This window comes from Neomonachus schauinslandi, chromosome 8 (assembly GCF_002201575.2).
Source record: "Neomonachus schauinslandi chromosome 8, ASM220157v2, whole genome shotgun sequence".
Taxonomy (NCBI): Eukaryota; Metazoa; Chordata; class Mammalia; order Carnivora; family Phocidae; genus Neomonachus; species Neomonachus schauinslandi.
In genome coordinates this window covers 107,484,389-107,503,426 of record NC_058410.1, presented here as the reverse complement: position 1 = coordinate 107,503,426, position 19,038 = coordinate 107,484,389, and the positions used below count along the sequence as shown (strand labels likewise).

General features: G+C 35.8%; 1 protein-coding gene across 3 annotated transcripts in view; it reads left to right on the top strand.

The window, feature by feature from the left end:
* The window catches only part of UBR2 (ubiquitin protein ligase E3 component n-recognin 2), a 115,234-nt gene that overhangs the window by 20,384 nt on the left and 75,812 nt on the right, over positions 1–19,038 (top strand). For all 3 annotated transcript variants that reach the window (XM_044917624.1, XM_044917623.1, XM_021692132.2), the window contains exons 3-4: positions 11,816–11,894; positions 13,829–13,942. In XM_044917624.1, the coding sequence (XP_044773559.1) occupies positions 11,816–11,894; positions 13,829–13,942 (193 nt within the window). The remainder of the gene's footprint in view (positions 1–11,815; positions 11,895–13,828; positions 13,943–19,038) is intronic.

The following is a 19,038-nucleotide window of genomic DNA, read 5'->3' as shown; positions in this document are numbered from 1 at the left end:
AAGAGAGTTTGGAGATGACTGCTTTTGCTAAAGCTCTAAAATCTCAGGGACCTGTGTGTGCTTTCACCAAACCAACATACCTTTACTATGGCAATTAACAGCTGGTCCTGTAACTGCACACATTTGTCTTTTCTGTTAAATGATGGGCTCTTAGAGAAGAAGGGTCTGGCTTTACTTTTCTTTATAATTATGTAAAGACAGTGGCTCTCAGGTTGATTTTTAGAAATCCAGAAATGGGGGCGCCTGGGTGGCTCAGTTGGTTAAGCGACTGCCTTCGGCTCAGGTCATGATCCTGGAGTCCCGGGATCGAGTCCCGCGTCGGGCTCCCAGCTTGGCAGGGAGCCTGCTTCTGCCTCTGACCCTCCCCCCTCTCATGTACTCTCTCTCTCTCATTCTCTCTGTCTCAAATAAATAAATAAAATCTTAAAAAAAAAAAAAAGAAAAAAAGAAATCCAGAAATGCTGTCTATGAGAGGCAAAGTAAAACTGGAAGTCACTAAAAATAGGAATAGAAACAGTGGAGAAAAAAACACCAGCCAAAAGTATGATACAGTAGAAAGCTGGAATGGCAGTTTTCATCTCTGACAAAAAGAATTTATCGTTGAAAACTAAGGGACACAGGGCTGCCTGGGTGGCTCAGTCGTTAAGCGTCTGCCTTTGGCTCAGGTCATGATCCCAGGGTCCTGGGATCGAGCCCCGCATTGGGCTCCCTGCTCAGCGGGAAGTCTGCTTCTCCCTCTCCCACTCCCCCTGCTTGTGTTCCCTCTCTCTCTGTGTCTCTCTCTGTCAAATAAATAAATCTTAAAAAAAAAAAAAGAAAACTAAGGGACACAAAAAGACAACCAAATTTAAAAAATGGGCAAAGGATCTGAACAGACATTTCTCCAAACATTCTGGTTGGTATGTTTCTGCAACTTTGTAATGCTACAAACTACCAAGTTGGACACTTTTTTAAAAATTAATAAGCCATTGTATTTGTTTTTGTTTTTAACATAAAGCCTACACTCAACATGGGGCTTGAACTCATGATCCTGAGATCAAATGTCACATGCTCTACTGACTGAGCCAGCCAGGTGCCCCTCAGATGGACATTTTTACAAAGATGAATTTTATATGTGAATTACATCTCAATTTTTGAAAAGCGATCTGTATATTTGACATTAAAGGAAACTTTAGTTAATTCTCGGGGCTCAGAGCCATACAGATTGTTCTCCCACTCTGTTTAATAAAATTAGAAACAACAAAAGGGTAGGTTAAATAAATTTTATGTTTGGAAACTAACATTGCCAACATTAAGTAAAAGAATATCACTGAAATTACTAAGGAAATTTAGAAATAGAACTGAATGATAAAAACATTATGTGTTGAGTATATTTATTCAACACATATATTTATTCATGTTGAATATATTTATTCATATTTATTCAAATATATTTATTCATGTTGAAAGTATTTAGTAGGAAATACATACTTTAAAAATATTTGCCAAGAAAAAAAGAAGGTTAAAAATAAGCTATGTGGTGGAAACAAATGAAAACAAAAACACAACAGTCCAAAATCTTTGGGATGTAGCAAAAGTGATTCTAAGAGGGAAGTTTATAGCAATATAGGCCTACCTCAAGAAGCAAGAAAAATCTCAAACAACCTAACCTTATACCTAAAGGAGCTAGAAAAAAAACAAAACCCAAACCCAGCAAAAGGAAGGAAATAATAAAGAGTAGAGCAGAAATAAATGATACAGAAACTTAAAAAAAAAAACAAAACAGATCAATGAAACCAAGACGTGGTTCTTTGAAAAGATCAACAAAATTGATAAACCTGTAGCAAGACTCATTTAAAAAAAGAGAGGGAAAACCCAAGTGAACAAAATCACTAGTGAAAGAAATAATAACCAACACCACAGAAATACAAACAGTTGTTACAGAATATTATGAAAACCTATATGCCAACAAATTGGACAACTTAGAAGGAATGGATAAATTCCTAGAAACATAACAACCTACCAAAACTAAAACAGGAAGAAATAGAAAATTTGAACAGGCCAATTACCAGCAATGAAATTGAATCAGTAATTTAAAAATTCCCAATAAACAAGAGTCCAGGACCAGACAGCTTCACAGGTGAATTCTGTAACACATTTAGGGAAGAGTTAATGCCTATTCTTCTCAAACTATGGCAAAAAATACAAGAGAGGCCAGTATATCAAAACCAGGTAAAGACACCACAAAAAAAGAGAACTTCAGGCCAGTATCTTTCATGAATATAGATGCAAAAATCCACAACAAAATATCAGCAAACCGAATCCAACAATACATTAAAAAAAATTGTACACCACGATCAAGTGGGATTTATTCCTAGGACGCAAGGATGGTTCGATATTCACAAAACAATCTACATGATACGTCACATCAGTAAGAGGAAGGATAAAAACCATATAATTATTTCTGTAGATGCAGAAAAGGCATTTGACAAAGTACAACATCCATTCATGATAAAAACCCTCCGCAAAGTAGGCCTAGAGGGAACATATCTCAGCATAATAAAGGCCTTATACGAAAAACGCACAGCCAACATCATACTTAATGGTGAAAAACTGAGAGCTTTCCCCCTAAGGTCAGGAACAAGACAAGAATGTCCACTCTCGCCACCTTTACGCAACATAGTACTGGAAGTCCTAGCCACAGCAATTAGAGAACATAAATAAAAGGCATCCAAATTGGTAAGGAAGAAGTAAAACTCTCACTGTTTGCAGGTGACATGATACTATATAGAAAACCCTAAAGACTCCACCAAAAAGCTACTAGAACTAATAAAACAAATTCAGTAAAGTCACAGTTTACAAAATCAATGAACAGAAATCTGTTGAACTACTATACACTAATAATGAAGCAGCAGAAAGTGAATTAAGAAAGCAATCCCATTTATAATTGCACCAAAAACAATAAAATATCTAGGAATAAACCTAACCAAAGAGGTAAAACATCTGTACTCTGAAAACTATAGAACACTGATGAAAGAAATTCAAGACAATGCAAGGAAATGGAAAGACATTCCATGGAATGTTCATGGGTTGGAAGAAGTATTATTAAAATTCCAGATTTCAAGTTGTATTACCAAGTGGTAGGGCACCTGGGTGGCTCAGTCTGTTAAGCATCTGCCTTTGGCTCAGGTCATGATCGCAGGGTCCTGGGTTCGAGTTCCGCATCAGGCTCCCTGCTCAGCGGGGAGTCTGCTTCTCCCTCTTCCTCTGCCCTTCCCCCCTTGCTCGTGTGTTCTTTCTCTCTAATAAATAAATAAAATCTTTTTTTAAAAAAGTGGTAGTAATTTTTTTTAAGATTTATTTATTTATGAGAGAGAGAAGTGTGTGTGCGTGCATGAGCAGAGGGAGAGAAATCCTCAAGCAGACTCCCCGCTGAGCATGGAACCCAGTGCAGGGCTCGATCCAGGACCCTGAGTGAGATCATGACCTGAGCCAAAATCAAGAGTTGGACACTTAACTGACTGAGCCACCCAGGCGCCCCAAAGTGGTAGTAATTAAAACAGTATGGTACTAGCATAAAAATAGGTACACAGATCAATGGAACAGAATAGAAAACCCAGAAATAAACCTAAAGTGTATGGTCAATTAATCTTCAACAAAGAAGGTATGGATACACAATGGGAAAAAACAGTCTCTTCAACAAATGGTGTTGGAAAAACTGGATAGCCACATGTAAAAGAATGAAACTAGACCACGTTCTTTCATCATACACAAAAATAAGTTGAAAATGGATTAAACACCTAAATGTGAGACCTGAAACCATAAAAATCCTTGAAAAGAGCATCGACAGTAATCTCTCTGACATTAGCCATAGCAGTATTTTTCTAGTTATGTCTCCTGAGGCAGGAGAAATAAAAGCAAAAATAAACTTTTGGGATTTCCTCAAAATAAAACTTACGCACAGTGAAGGAAACAATCAACAAAACTAAAAGGAAACCTACTGAATGGAAGAAGCTATTTGCAAATGACATATCTGATAAAGGGTTAGTATCCAAAATATATAAAGAACTCATACAACTCAATATCCAAAAAACAATCCAGTTTAAAAATGGGCAGAAGACATGAATAGACATTTCTCCAAAGAAGACATATAGATGGCCAACAGACACATGAAAAGATGCTCAACATCATTCATCAGGGAATTACAAATCAAAACTGCAGTGTAGTACCACCTCACACCTGTCAGAATGGCTAAAATCAAAATAAGCAACCAAGTATTGACAAGGATGTGAATAAAAAGCAACCCTCATGGATTGTTGGTAGGAATGCAAACTGGTGCAGCCACTGTGGAAAACAGTATGGAGCTTCCTCAAAAACTTAAAAAAAAGAACTACCCAATGATCCAGTAATCATACTACTGGGTATTTACCCCCAAAATACAAAACCACTAATTCAGAGGATACATGCACCTCTGTGTTTATTACAGCATTATTCACAATAGCCAAACTATGGAAGCAGCCTAAGTGTCCATCGATAGATGAATGGGTAAAGAAGATGTGGTATATATTATACAATGGAATATTATTCAGCCATTAGAAAAAAAGAAATCTTGCTATTTGCAACAATGTGGATAAAGCTAGAGAGAATAATGCTAAGCGAAATAAGTCAAAGACAAATACCATATGATCATATTCATATGTGAAATTTAAGAAACAAAGCAAACAAGCGGAGAAAAGAGAGAGACAAGCTAAGAAACAGACTCTTTAACTATAGAGAACGAACTGATGGTTACCAGAAGGGAGGTTGGTGGGAGATGGGGGAAATAGGAGGTGGAGATTGAAGAGTATACTTATCACAATGAAAAAAAATATCAAAAAATAGCTATACATACATACATTTCTTGGTTTTGTCTGCTGAAAGGGCCTAGAAACAATGGAACTCCTGTAGCAGTGAGCACATCTAGTACCCAGATACTGTTTTCTAAATACCAGTGTCCAGTAAAAGGAATCAGAGCTCCATGATGAAATGATTGATTCCAGGGCTGGGACAGAGAAAATACAAATTAAGTTTGAAACATCTTGTGTTGCTCCCTCCCCCCAAGAAAAGGAGGGGACATGTTGAAAGGGCACAGGAGCCAACCAGAAAGAGCTCCTGATGGCCACAGTTGAAACAGTTTGATAAAATAATGATTGGATTAAACTATAACCCATGGAATAAAATATTCACGAGTCTGCACTGATATATAAGTATTTGGATGAATAAATAAATGGGAGAGAAGGGATGTTTTCAGTAGTTTTCACATACTGAAAAATTCCAATTAATAAAATAAGACAGGAATGCAGGATAGAAAGTTACCGTTAGGCAAAGAACATAGCAGTAACTGTAGACAAGACCCATTGGTAAGGTGCTAAAAGTAGTGGATGAAAGTTTAAGAAAGGATATTTATAGGAGGATATTTGCATAGTCTCAAAGTCTCTCCCCAAATACATTAATTATAAAAGGTACAATAGCAACTTCACAGTGAAGGAATCTGGCAGACACCATCTTAACCAAGTAAGCAAAGTTAATGCCACCAGTACTACAGCATATCAAATCAGCATCATGTGCCCCCTGTTACAGTGTACTGAGACGAACAGAGCATCACTTCCGGCAACATCACTTCTGTAGTATCCTTGCCAAAAATGCATAACTTAATCTAATCATGAACATGTCAAACAAACCCAAATTGTGGGACCTCTACAAAATAACTAACCAGTACTCTTCAAAAGGGTATGGTCACAAAAATTGAGAAAAGACTGAGGAACTGTTAGAATTTGGAGGAGACTTAAGGAGCCATGCCATCTAATACAATGTGGGATCTTGTATCCTGAAAGAGAAAAAGGGACCATAGTGGGAAAACTGATTACTTCTGATTAAGGGCTGTAGTTAATAATATTGTACCAGTATTAATTTCCTTGTATTATTGTTAACATGAGGAAAAATTTGGTTAGGGTATAAAGGAACTCTACTGTTCTTGCACCTTTTCTATGAGTGAAAATATTTCAAAGAAAAAATAAAAATAAGTAGGGTAAACATTCAGCTCAGTAGATTAGAAGAACAATTGAGCACACGCAAAGGAAAAAGAGAAAAGGTCAGAAAATAAAAGTAAAAAGTTGAGATATACTAACTCTTTGGAATTGTTAAGCCAATTTCCTTGCAAGACTGAATAAGAAGAATGCAGATACATAAAATTCAAAATGAAAATTGAGAAACACACTTAACTGCATTCCTTTTGATGATGTCATGTGTTACAAAACTAGGTCCTCAACATTGCTATGATTGAAAAGCAGATACTTTGTGGAATAGGCAATGAAGGTAGCAGTGTCCAATTTGATTCTAAGTGTTAAAAAATTGTTCAGTAGGGGTGCCTGGGTGGCTCAGTTGGTTAGGCAGCTGAGGTCATCATCCTGGAGTCCCGGTATCAAGTCCTGCATTGGGCTCCCTGAGTCGGCTTCTCCCCTGACCCTCCCCCCTTCATGTGCGCTCTCTCTCTCTCTAAAATAAATAAAATCTTTTAAAAAAATTGTTCAGTGACCAATAGTTATTAAGTTGTTTGAGCCTTATTTGATAAACAGAACAGTTGTTTCTTTTAGTCTAGTGGTACCCTGAAAAAAAAAAAAGAAAAACTATGGAGACACTAAAGAAAGTTTGGCAGCCTCTGAAATATAAGAATTATGAAAAACTAAATGCTAAAAAATTCAAAAACTTAGATGAAATGGATAAATTCATAGAAAAATGATAAGCAGCTTGAATACAGTATGAAAAACATTGGAATGGTAATCAAAGATCTTCCCTTCCACAAATTAGGTATGACTGTATAGGTAAGGCCTACTAAATTTCAAAGGAAAATTCATTCCTCTTTTACAGTTACTACAAAAAATGGAAAAAGTGAAAACTGCCTTAACTCTTTATGAGCCTAATATAATCTTGTTTTCAATCCCTGATAAATTCAAGAGATTCTAAAGCCATTTCTTTTATTAATGTAGCTGAAAGGATCCTAAATAAAATATTAGCTATCTGAATCCAGGAATATACTAAAAGAATAATGCATCATAATCAAATGGATTTTAGTTCAGGAATCTAAATAGTTCATCTCTAAAACAATTATTAGTGTAATTCACCATTTTTTTTTTAAAGATTTTATTTATTTATTTGCGAGAGAGAATGAGAGACAGCACGAGAGGGAGGAGGGTCAGAGGGAGAAGCAGACTCCCTGCTGAGCAGGGAGCCTGATGCGGGACTCGATCCCGGGACTCCAGGATCATGACCTGAGCCGAAGGCAGTCGCTTAACCGACTGAGCCACCCAGGTGCCCCTTCACCATTTTAATAGAGAAGAAAACTTTTTCTGGGATGATTCTGGAAAGCATTTTATAAATTTCAGTAATTGTTTATGATATAAATTTTCAGCAAACTACTGAATATTTGGGTGTTGGATTTTTAGAAACTTTTTGTTACGGACATTTTCAAACATATTAAAAATAGAGTGAATGAATGGTATCATAAATCTGACATGTACTCATTGCTCAGCTTCAGCTATTACCAATATATGGCATCCCTTTTTATGCACACACATAGACACACACTTTTTTTTCTTGCCCTGCCAGATTATTTTTTTTAAGAGAGAGCAGGGATACCTGGGTGGCTCAGTCAGTTAAGTGTCTGCCTTTGGCTCAGGTCATGATCCCAGGATCCTGGGAGAAAGAGAGCAAAAACGTGGGGTGGGGGGGGCAAACAGAATTTTAAGCAGGCTCCATGCCCTGTGTAGATCCTAATGCAAGGGACTCAATCTCATGACCCTGAGATGACCTGTGCCAAAATCAAGTCCGATGCTTAACCAAGTGAGCCACCCAGGCGCCCACCTGCCAGATTATTTTAAAGCAAATTCCAGATAGCATGCCCTTTTATTCAGAATATAGCTTTTTTTTCTCTACAACCATTAACATCCTAAAAAAATTAACACAATTCCTTAACATTATCTAGCATCTAGCCTGAGTGGGGTTGTCCTGATTGACTCATATGTGGATTCAAAGTCCACACATTGCATTTGGCTGTTATTCCTCATTTTTTCTTTTAATCTGTAATAGCTCCTCTCCTTTTTTTTTTCTTCTTTTTTCCATTTATGTTACTAAGAAACCAGGTTATTTATCCTGTGGAATTTTCCAGTCTGGATTTGTTTATTGTGTCCCCATGGTGTTGCTTAACATGTTTCTTCATTCCCTGTATGTCATCTAAACAGGTAGTTAGGCATGATTAAATTGTTACATGGTATTGGGGGGTGAATAATAACTTCATAAATATTGATGTGCTTAATTCTTCATGTCAGGAAGCACGTGATGCTTGTCTGGTTTTTTTTGTTTAAGATGATCAGTGGGTTTAGGTACCTGGCAGATGCAACCATTTAAAAGGTCTTCATTAGCCTTTTTATCTAATGTTTTAGCAGTCACTGATGCTTGTTGTCTAGATCATTATTTTATTAGGAGGTAACAAAATATTCTAACTTACCATTTCCTTATTAGCTTGTCTTTTATAAAAGAAACACAGTCCTTTGATTAGCTTCAAATACATTTTATATAGGAAAGGCAAGATATATGCTTGATTTTTTTTTTTCCCTAGGTCACTTTCTTAGTAAACCTGTGAGCATAATACTAATGGAGAACCTTTAAATACGTTTTTCTTTAATGTCTAAAGCAAGACAAGGATGCCTACTCTTACTGCTGCTGTTTAATATATCACTGGAGGTCCTTGTCAACAGTATAAAGGAAGAAAAATAAAAAGGTGTAAATATTGTAAGGAAAGAGATAAAATTGTCATTATATACAAGACCATATATTCATTTAGCCTGGGAGAAAAACACAACAGAATTCAACAAGCTGTTAGAACTGCCTTGAGTTCATCAACGGTACTAAAAAGCAATGCTATTTCTTTTCATCATCCTTAAGCAACTAGAAAAAGATTTTTTAAAAATATGTATCATTTAGGGCGCCTGGGTGGCTCAGTCGGTTGAGCGACTGCCTTTGGCTCAGGTCATGATCCCAGAGTCCCGGGATCGAGTCCCGCATTGGGCTCCCTGCTCGGCGGGGACCCTGCTTCTCCCTCTGACCCTCCCCCCTCTCATGTGCTCTCTCTCTCTCATTCTCTCTGTCTCAAATAAATAAATAAAATCTTTATAAAAAAAAATATGTATCATTTAAAATAAAACCTAGAGAGTATCTAGATATAATCTGATCAAAAATATAGAGAATTCATATGAAGAAAACTTTTTAACTTCAGTAGAAAACTTAAGAAATAATCATGGACATGATGATTTTCTTTTTTTTTTTTTTTAAGATTTTATTTATTTATTTGACAGAAAGAGACACAGTGAGAGAGGGAACACAAGCAGGGGGAGTGGGAGCGGGAGAAGCAGGCTTCCTGATGAGCAGGGAGCCTGATGTGGGGCTCAATCCCAGGACCCTGGGATCATGACCTGAGCCGAAGGCAGACGCCCAACTACTGGGAGCCACCCAGGCGCCCCGTGATGATTTTCTTTTATAACAATGTTCTTACTCCTGAAGTTTATCAATAAATTCTGAGTAACCTCTGTCAAAATTTTAGCTGGGTATTTTTGAGAGACCCTATACACTTACCCTAAGTGATATATGGACGAATAAAGAAGAGTTTGTGAATAGCTAAGTCAACATTTTAAAAAAAGGAATAAAAGGGAACTTACCCCGCCAGATATTAAGATCTACTACAAAGCCCTAGTAATATAGTGTGGTATGGTGTAGGAACAAATAGACTACTCCCACCTGTTAGCTTAGATTTAGACCCAAGGAGATGTGGGAACTTAATATAAAGATGACACTACAACCGATAGATAAAAAGTCGTTTAGTAGATGGTGTTGGAAAAAAAGAGCTCAGTATATATTGAGAAATAAAACTTTATTCTACATCATATGCAGAGGTGTAATGTATTCCACCTAAATGTGGAAGATAAAACCAAAAGGTTAATAGAAGAAAATAAAGGATATTTTTGTGACCTGGGTTTGGGGAAAGAACTACCCCTTTTTTTTTTTAAGGTTTAATTTATTTATTTGAGAGAGAGAGCACAAGCAGGGGGAGCAGCAGAGGGTGAGGGAAAAGCAGGCTCCCCGCTGAGCAGGGAGCCTGATGAGGGGCTCAGTCTCAGGACCCTGGGATCAAGACCTGAGCCAAAGCAGACGTGTAGCAACTGAGCCACCCAGGCGCCCCAGGAAAGAACTTCTTAATACCTCAAGATACAAACCAATTACATGTGTATGTGTGAATTTAATTGCATCAAAATAGGTAGTTCTATTTAACAAAGGACCCATAGGCAAAATTAATACACAGGTAACAAATGGGAGACAATATTAGCAGTGTTTAATATTGCCAAGTGATTATATTCTCTAGATTAGATTGTGCAAATAAAATAAAGCAATCCCAGCAGGAAAATGGGCAAAGACAGGTTATAGAAAAGGAAACCCCAAAATCAATAAGCATATGAAGAGTTGATCAAACATATTAACAATTGGGGACATGCAAATTAAAACAATAAGATACCATTTCAAATATGTTGGCCTTGCACATATTAGAAAACTAGATAAAACCGGGGCGCCTGGGTGGCTTAGTGAGTTAAGCGGCTGCCTTTGGCTCAGGTCATGATCCTAGGGTCCTGGGATTGAGCCCCGTGTCCGGCTCCCTGCTCAGCGGAGAGCCTGCTTCTCCCTCTCCTTCTGCCTGCTACTCTGCCTACTTGTGCTCTCTATCTCTCTGTCAAATAAATAAAATCTTTAAAAAAAAGAAAAAGAGCCTGCTTCTCCCTCTCCCTCTGCCTGCCACTCTGCCTACTTGTGCTCTCTCTCTCTCTGTTAAATAAATAAAATCTTTTTTAAAAAAGAAAACTAGATAAAACCAAATGCAATGAAGATGCAGGGTTATAAAAACCCTCATACACTGGTGGGGGATATGTAGCCACTCTGGACAGTAGTATGGCATTCAGATTAAGAACTTGACATGTATATGACCCAGCAATTCTGCTCCTGAGTTTATATGCCAAAGAAAGTCTCAGACACATCTGTAAGAGAACATTTATACTGTTTCTATTACAGCATTTTATATGGTAGAAAGGCATTAGAGGTAATTCAGGTGTCCAGTATAGGGAGAGTAGAGAGAGAAAATACTTTGGAAAAATGCCATGGCATATTATGTAGTGATTAGAAGCAGCAGATCAGATATTCACTTACAAAATGAATGGACTATGTTATGGAAGTGAAAAAGTAACAGAATGAGATATACAACACAATAAGAGTTACATGCATTAAAAATACATGCACTCAAAAACATTTTGCAGGAACATAATAAAAGGTCACACAGTAAGCACAGAAGAATGGTTGCCTATCAGGTTACAGTAACTAGGATAACGGGGAATTTAAAGATTTTCGTAACTCCCCATCTCATTTCATGGAAGTATAGGGATTCTCTTCTTTAAGATACAATCTGTAAATGTATCTAACTGGCAGTATGATGAAAGCAAATGAAACAACTGAAATGAGATAAAAATGTGATTTCCCCAAATCTAGTATGAGATATAATACACATCCAGTAGTGTGAGAAGCAGGTTCTTAAGCTGACTTCCTTAAAGATCTGACAGATCTTTGGAAATAATATTCCTTTCTTCTAACACCAAGGCAATTCACTATTCTGGCTCTTCTAGGATGGATTCCAACTGAAATATTATGTTGTGGAATACACAGTTATTTTATGACACTCTGATTTTTTTTTTCTTTAACTTTACAGAGACTGTGCAGTTGATCCAACTTGTGTTTTATGCATGGAGTGCTTTTTGGGAAGTATTCACAGAGACCATCGATATAGGGTTAGTAATGTCCAGATAATAACCATACCCACTATTATATTTTATGTTAGATACCTTTTGTGCCTTTTTTAAATTCCAAGATTTAACATTATAATGGAGGAGAGTGGTTTAAAAAATGTATTATTTAAATACTGTTAAACATGCTAAATTTCTCTGCTAACAGTATAGAAATGAATTGTGAATCCAGACTGCTTGAACACATGGTTTAGGAAAGACAGCACAGATACCAGTTCCTACATATTGGTTTTCAGCTAGTTTGTTTTGCTATTTCCTTATGTTTATTACTTTCATAATTCTAGGTTTATGCAGAAGGTTATCAAAAACCAGAGGGTAAAGGTGAGAGGTAAAAGCGGGAGGGAGAGTCTGAAGGGAAGGATGTGTGAGAAAGGAGTAAGGAAAAGTGTCAGGAAATTTAAGAAATATTCTATCTGTTGGTCATCTTCTACAGAAGATTTGTCATTTCTTAATATTAAAGAGGCATCTGCTACATTGTAGAAGAGGGCCCAACCCCACAATATGACACCCACCAATTTTATTATTTTTCTACTGTTATAATGTAGCCAGTACTTTTCCAAAAATCAGGTATGTTTGCTTTTAAATCAGGGATATGAACAAAGGCAGAGTATTGCTAAGCCTATCCTGGTTGGTTCCTCTACTGGATATTGAAGACAAAGCCTTGAACATTCAGAAGTTAGGGAAGTGTTAGTAGCTAGAACTTTGCACCGTAATCTCAAATGAAATCGTAGAAAGGGAATATTGCAATCTTGTTATTAATTCAGGAGCCCTGTTGGCTCAGGACTTTTCCTCCTGTTTGTTTTTCTTCACTCTACCCGAGTATTGATAATAATGACTAAATACTAAAATACTAAATTTTAGTATACTAAAATATACTAAATATACAAATATATATACAAATACTAAAACAGATACAAAATCGGACCCTTTGGATCTTTGTATGTTCTCTTCAGTTTCATAAATCAGTAAGAGAATCCCAGTTTCCTTTAAGCTGCTCTACCTATCTTGGGTAACCGTAAGAAGCACAGAAGCTGTAGGGTTATCATTTTCCAAATGGCTGCCTGCCCATGTTTCTTGGCATATATCATTTCAGCCCCTGGGAATAACTGTCATTTGAGGGTTTACGTTAATTATATTGTGATATATAACACACAGATACTTTTTTGGGGGCAGAATATGATAGGGCTCATTTTAAAATTTGCATCAAATACCCGCTCCTAAACTCTCACAGTATTTTTTTTTAAAGCAGAATTTCTAATAATTAAATAATAAGTTCTGTCTTGCCAGATTCCTTGAATCATTGCCCTATCTTAGGGAAGTATGAATAATTCTTGAACCCTGCAGGTGGTGAAAACTTCCTCACTAGACAGTCTTACTTTTACATTTCCTGAGCTTCTTTCCTTGTCAAAGAATGCTATTTAGAGGGTATTAGAAAAGAAAACAAACTATTTCTATAGTTTTTGTTGGTCACTTTCTCTAATGCAGATGTAGCACTCTCACTAGACTCTCCTGGGGGAAAGCAACTATAGGTATCTTTATAACTAGAATCTGTTACATTACATTAGAGCACTATAACCTGGTGGCATTGATACCATCATTATACCAAAACCCAGCAGGAAAACCCTCATGACTTTCCTAATTAAGGAAGTCCTGTAGGTGGACACATTTTAGCTCTTTAAAATATCTGCAGTTTATTAGACATTACAGAGTAGCTTATTTTATTTCGAAATCGCTTAAATTAGCTTAGGCTTATTTAAGCTTTAAAACATTGAGAGGTTTGCCTTTTATTTAATTTTCCTCCTCCAAAGAAATTAAACACTTTAGCATTGTTATTTCCTTAGCACTTGATATTCTTATTTATAATCTGATAGCCCTCACTAAATACTTATTGACAAGATACTTTACAATTTTTTTTCAAGATGACAACATCAGGAGGTGGAGGTTTCTGTGACTGTGGTGATACTGAAGCTTGGAAAGAGGGTCCTTACTGTCAAAAACATGAACTTAACACCTCTGAAATTGAGGAAGAAGAGGTAAAAACATTTTCACAAAGTTGTTTTTAAGGAAATACTGTTTTAACCACGAATTGAAATACTTTCAGACATAGGAATTAGGTTATGAGAAACGGATAAGCAAAATAGTCCCGACACTATTACCAGTGGCCAGATATACTTTGAAAGTTCTTTGCATTTTATGGGTGCCATACATTGCTGGTAGTACTCACTTGAAATTCTGGAAATTTAATTTGGATTTATTATTTGAGTTTTTGCTTTAAGTCCTCATTTATCATTGAAGGATTATTTTTCCTATACGTAGAGACTAGTTAACTTGTTTGGTTTTTGTATATTTGTTGTGACTAAGATTTGGTAGGCTAGATACCTTTCTTTTCTGTAAGTGTACTGGTAGCCAGTCCTAATCACTATCTAGCCTATCAGTGTCATTGGATATATGATGGGACCAAGTATAAAGATAGTATACTGCTCAGTACAGATTATAGTCACTCCAGCTGTAAATATGTGCTTTTTAAAATTGTTGATTCTGCATTAATTTTCTCTAAATGATATTTGTAATGTTGTAGTAGACTCTTAATAAATACTTAAATCTCTGCTGCTATTTCTGACAGTTTAATGTTTGATTGAAGATCCTTATTTCAGATTTTATTTTTAAATGGCAGAGAGGTAGGTACATTCGAAGTACTATACATTGTTAGTAGGTCTGATATAGATTTGGGACAAAGGAACATTAATAGTACTTCCTGGTGCACATACCTTACAGGTATCAAAATTTGACCGAGACTTTATGGTGTAGGACAGTGTCTTTTAGACTGTGTTCCACTGTGTTTAGGACAGATTAAAATTTGTGTGAAATGATTGAGTGCTATGGAAAACATATATTTTGTGTTTAATTTGCTTTGTGTAAGTGTTTTAGGATTTGTGACAGATAGATGCCCAGTGATTAGGATTTCAGATTTCTCCACTTCTATTGGAGGAGCTCTGTTATCTCTTTTATATATTGTATTGGAGTTCCATTTGTAAAAATACAAATAGACAAAGCTATATTTGACAAAAAGAGCTGTGCTTTTTAAAAAATTGAAAACTGGTATAAAACTATGGGAGAAAACGTCTACAAATCATATCCAGTAGTCCCACCTTACGCATGGAGGATATGTTCCAAGACCCCCTGTTAATGCCTGAAATCATGGGTGGTACCAAACCCTACATATACTATGTTTTTTCCTATACATACATATCTATGATAAAATTTAATTTATAAATTAGGCACAGTAAGAGACTGACAGTAACTAATAATAAAATAGAACAATCATAACAGTATATTATAATAAAAGTTATGTGAATGTGCACGCACTCATTTGCTCTTATAATATTGTACTGTGATGATGTGAGATGATAAAATGCCTGCCTACTTTGATGAGATGAAGTGAGGTGAATGCCATAGGCATTGTGATGTAATGTTAGGCTACTGTTGACCTTCTGACCATGCATCAGAAGGACTGTCAGCTTCCAGTCTGCAGTTGCCCTGGGAGTGCCTGAAGCCGTGGATAAGGGGGAGCTTAATGTATCTGACAAGGGTCTAGTATCCAGAATATATAACAACTCAAGAACAAAACTGCAAACAACCCCATTAAAAATGGGCAAAGGACTTGAATAGACCTTTCTCCAAAGAAGATATAATACAAATGATCAACAAACACATGAAAACATGTTCAGCATCATTAGTTATTAGGGAAATGCACATTGAAACCACTTCACACCCACTAAGATGGCTATAATCAAAAAGAAGGAATGTACATGTTGGCAAGGATGTAGAAAAATTAGAGCCCTTGTACATTGCTAAATGGGATGCAAAATGATTCAGTAATGTAATATTACTTTGACATAAAAAGGAATGAAATACTGCTACATGGTACAACTTGGATGAACCTGCCAAAACTTGCTAAGTGAAAGAAGCCAGGCACTAAAGATCACATATTGTATGATTCCATTGATATAAAATATACAGAAGAGGTAAATCTGTAGACAGAGCTCATACTGGTGATTGCCAAGGGCCAGGGAAGGAGAGAATGGGGAAAAACTGCTTAATGGGTGTGGGGTTTTACTTTGAAGTAATAGAAATGTTTTGAAATTCTATAGAGGTGCTAGTGGTACAGCAGTATGAATGTAACAAATACCACAGAGTAGTTTTTATGTTCTGTGAATTTCATCTCAATAAAATATTTGAAAAAACCTTAGAACTTTTATCTTTTAATGTTTGTTTTAGAGTAGACTTAAATAATTTTCTAAGAAAATTTGCTTGCTTTTACTCTGTTGACTTTATCCTTGTACATTAGCGGGGTAGCTATCAAATAGTGCCGACTTGAGTTAATTTCCTGAATTTTAGGAAGATGTTAGCAAGATTACCTTCCTGGCTGAAATTATATGATCTTGCCTGAGAATACATACTTCAGCAACTTGACAGAGAATAAAACCTCCGGACTCTGCCATTTAATTCCTATTTAAGAATTCAGTTAAGAAAAATGAAGTCCTCAAGGATAAGACTGTAAGAGAAGCTATTTTTAAAATAGTATTATGTTTAGCATTCCTGGTCCCCACTCACTAAATTTATACATATATCTAGGTTTTTTTATATTTTATGCTTGAAATGGAAGAAAGCTATATAATATTTGCAGCGTACTTTTTAAAATCTGTCTTAGAATTGTTTTTATTGAATGTAATTTTTGTTACACATTTGGCTTGCATCTTAAGAAAAAGTTGGAAAAAACTTGATAATATACTTCTGAGGGATAATGCTTAGCAGTTCCATAGGTCTTCTCAACTCTTGGCATTTGGGATGGGACATTTTTTATTGTATAGGCCAGGGATCAGCAAACTGTGGCTCCACCGGCCAGATCTTACCTTCAGTCTGTTACTGGCACCACCATAAGCTAAGAATAGTTTTTATATTTTTAAATACTTGGAAAAAATCAATAGGATGGTATCTGTGGCATGTGAAAATGATAGGAAATTCAAAATGTTGGTGTCTGTAAACAGAATTTTATTGCAACACAGCAGTGATTTTGTTATTGTTGATTGCGTTTCCTTTTGTTGAAGCTTTTGGGAAACGGGAGTCAAATGTTTGGAAACAGAGCCTGTCTATAGTAGCTATTTGGAAATTATATTATCTGCCTTTATAATAAACATGTTATCTTGATTTCATTTTATTTTCCTACCTTTATTCTGGTTTTGCCCTCTTTGTACATCTATTTTGTAATACTGTCTTCTTACATTGGATGTATTCTTAAGTTGCTGTAAATCCTTTTTGAAATGAAACTTAATTCAATAACAAATGCACTGAATGAACAACCTCAGTGAAGACTTTTTTTTTACCTGAAATTTTCACTTCTCAATGCTGCTCTCATCTCAAATGCAGATTTGTGATTATTAACTAAATATTATACTAAGTACTATATTGTGTTTATTTCATTTAATTCTCAGAACAGCCCTATAAGATAAATACTGCTGTTATGAATATTTTATAGCTGCAGAAGCTTGAGTTTTAGAGAGATTAAAAAACTTGCCCAAAGTGTCCTCCTTGCCCAGAGTGTCTTAAATGGTAGTATGGACTCCAGTAATGGAATTCTTTAACAGTACCTTGCACTGATTTGATTTTATTCTCCAAATTTTTATTTAACATGCAGTGTAATAATAGTTTCAGGTGTAGATTTTAGTGGTTCATCACTTATATACAACACCCAGTGCTCATCACAGCAAGTGCTGCCTTCCTTAATACCCATCACCTACTTAACCCATTCCCTCACCCCCTCCCCTCCAATAACCATCAGTTTGTTCTCTAGTTAAGAGTCTGTTTCTTGGTTTGCCACTCTTTTCCCCCGTGTTCATTTGTTTTGTTTCTTAAATTCTACATATGAGTGAAGTCATATGGTATTTGTCTTTCTTTGACTTATTTCACTTAGCATAATACTCTCTAGCTCCATCCGCATTGTTGCAAATGGCAAGATTTCATTAGTTTTTATGGCTGAGTAATATTCCAGTGTGTGTGTGTGTGTGTGTGTGTGTGTGTGTGTGTGTATCACATCTTCTTTGTCCATTCATCATCAGTCAGTGGACATTTGGGCTCCTTCCATAATTTGGCTATTGTTGATGATGCTATGGTACACTGATTTTATAAATTTTCAGCAGTGAAATTGTTTTTTTTAATAAAATTCTGATTTTCAAATCCCAGTAATAAAACAGATAAAAGTAGAATTTTTTTATTCCAGCATAATTAGCATACAGTGTTACATTAGCTTCAGGTATGCAATATAATGTTTCAGTAGTTCTATACATCACTCACTGCTCATCAGGATAAGTGTACTCTTAATCCCTTTCACCTGTTTGACCCATTCCCCACCCACCTCCCCTCTGGTAAACACCAGTTTGATTCCCTATAGTTAAGAGTCTGTTTTTTGTTTATCTCTTTTTTCTTTTCACATTTGTTTTGTTTCTTAAATTCCACATATGAGTGAAATCATTTGGTATTTGTCTTTCTCTTATTTCACTTAGCATTATACCCTGTAGATCCATATATGCTGTTGCAAATGGCAAGATTTATTCTTTTTTATGTCTGAGTAATATTCCATTCTATATATGCCACAGCTTCTTTATCCATCTATCAGTGGACACTAAAAGCAGTATTATTAATGAATTTATTTTTTATCAGTTGACATGTGTATTAGTTACTTGCTAGAAAGTCAACTTTGAAATAAGTGAGGTTGTTTCGATGACTACTTAGTTTCTAGTTTATTACTAGTTTTAGTTGGGCAGTATGGAGAAAGTCCTTATTCATAGCTTATTTGCATATGACAGTAGTTAAAATTGTTATTGTAATACAGTATATGCTTACATTTTAAAAATTTAAACATAATAGAAATTATGACAAAAACTAGTTTTCCATTATTCCCACTGCCTTCTAACATAAGCACAGATAACCTTTTTAGTAATATGCCTGGTATTCTTCTAGTTTGAAAGAAGAGTAACTCACAGTTGACTCACTGAACAAGGTTTGCTTTCTATAAAATAAATGTAATCAAAGAACTATAATTATTAGTCATAATTGATAATACGGTATAGAA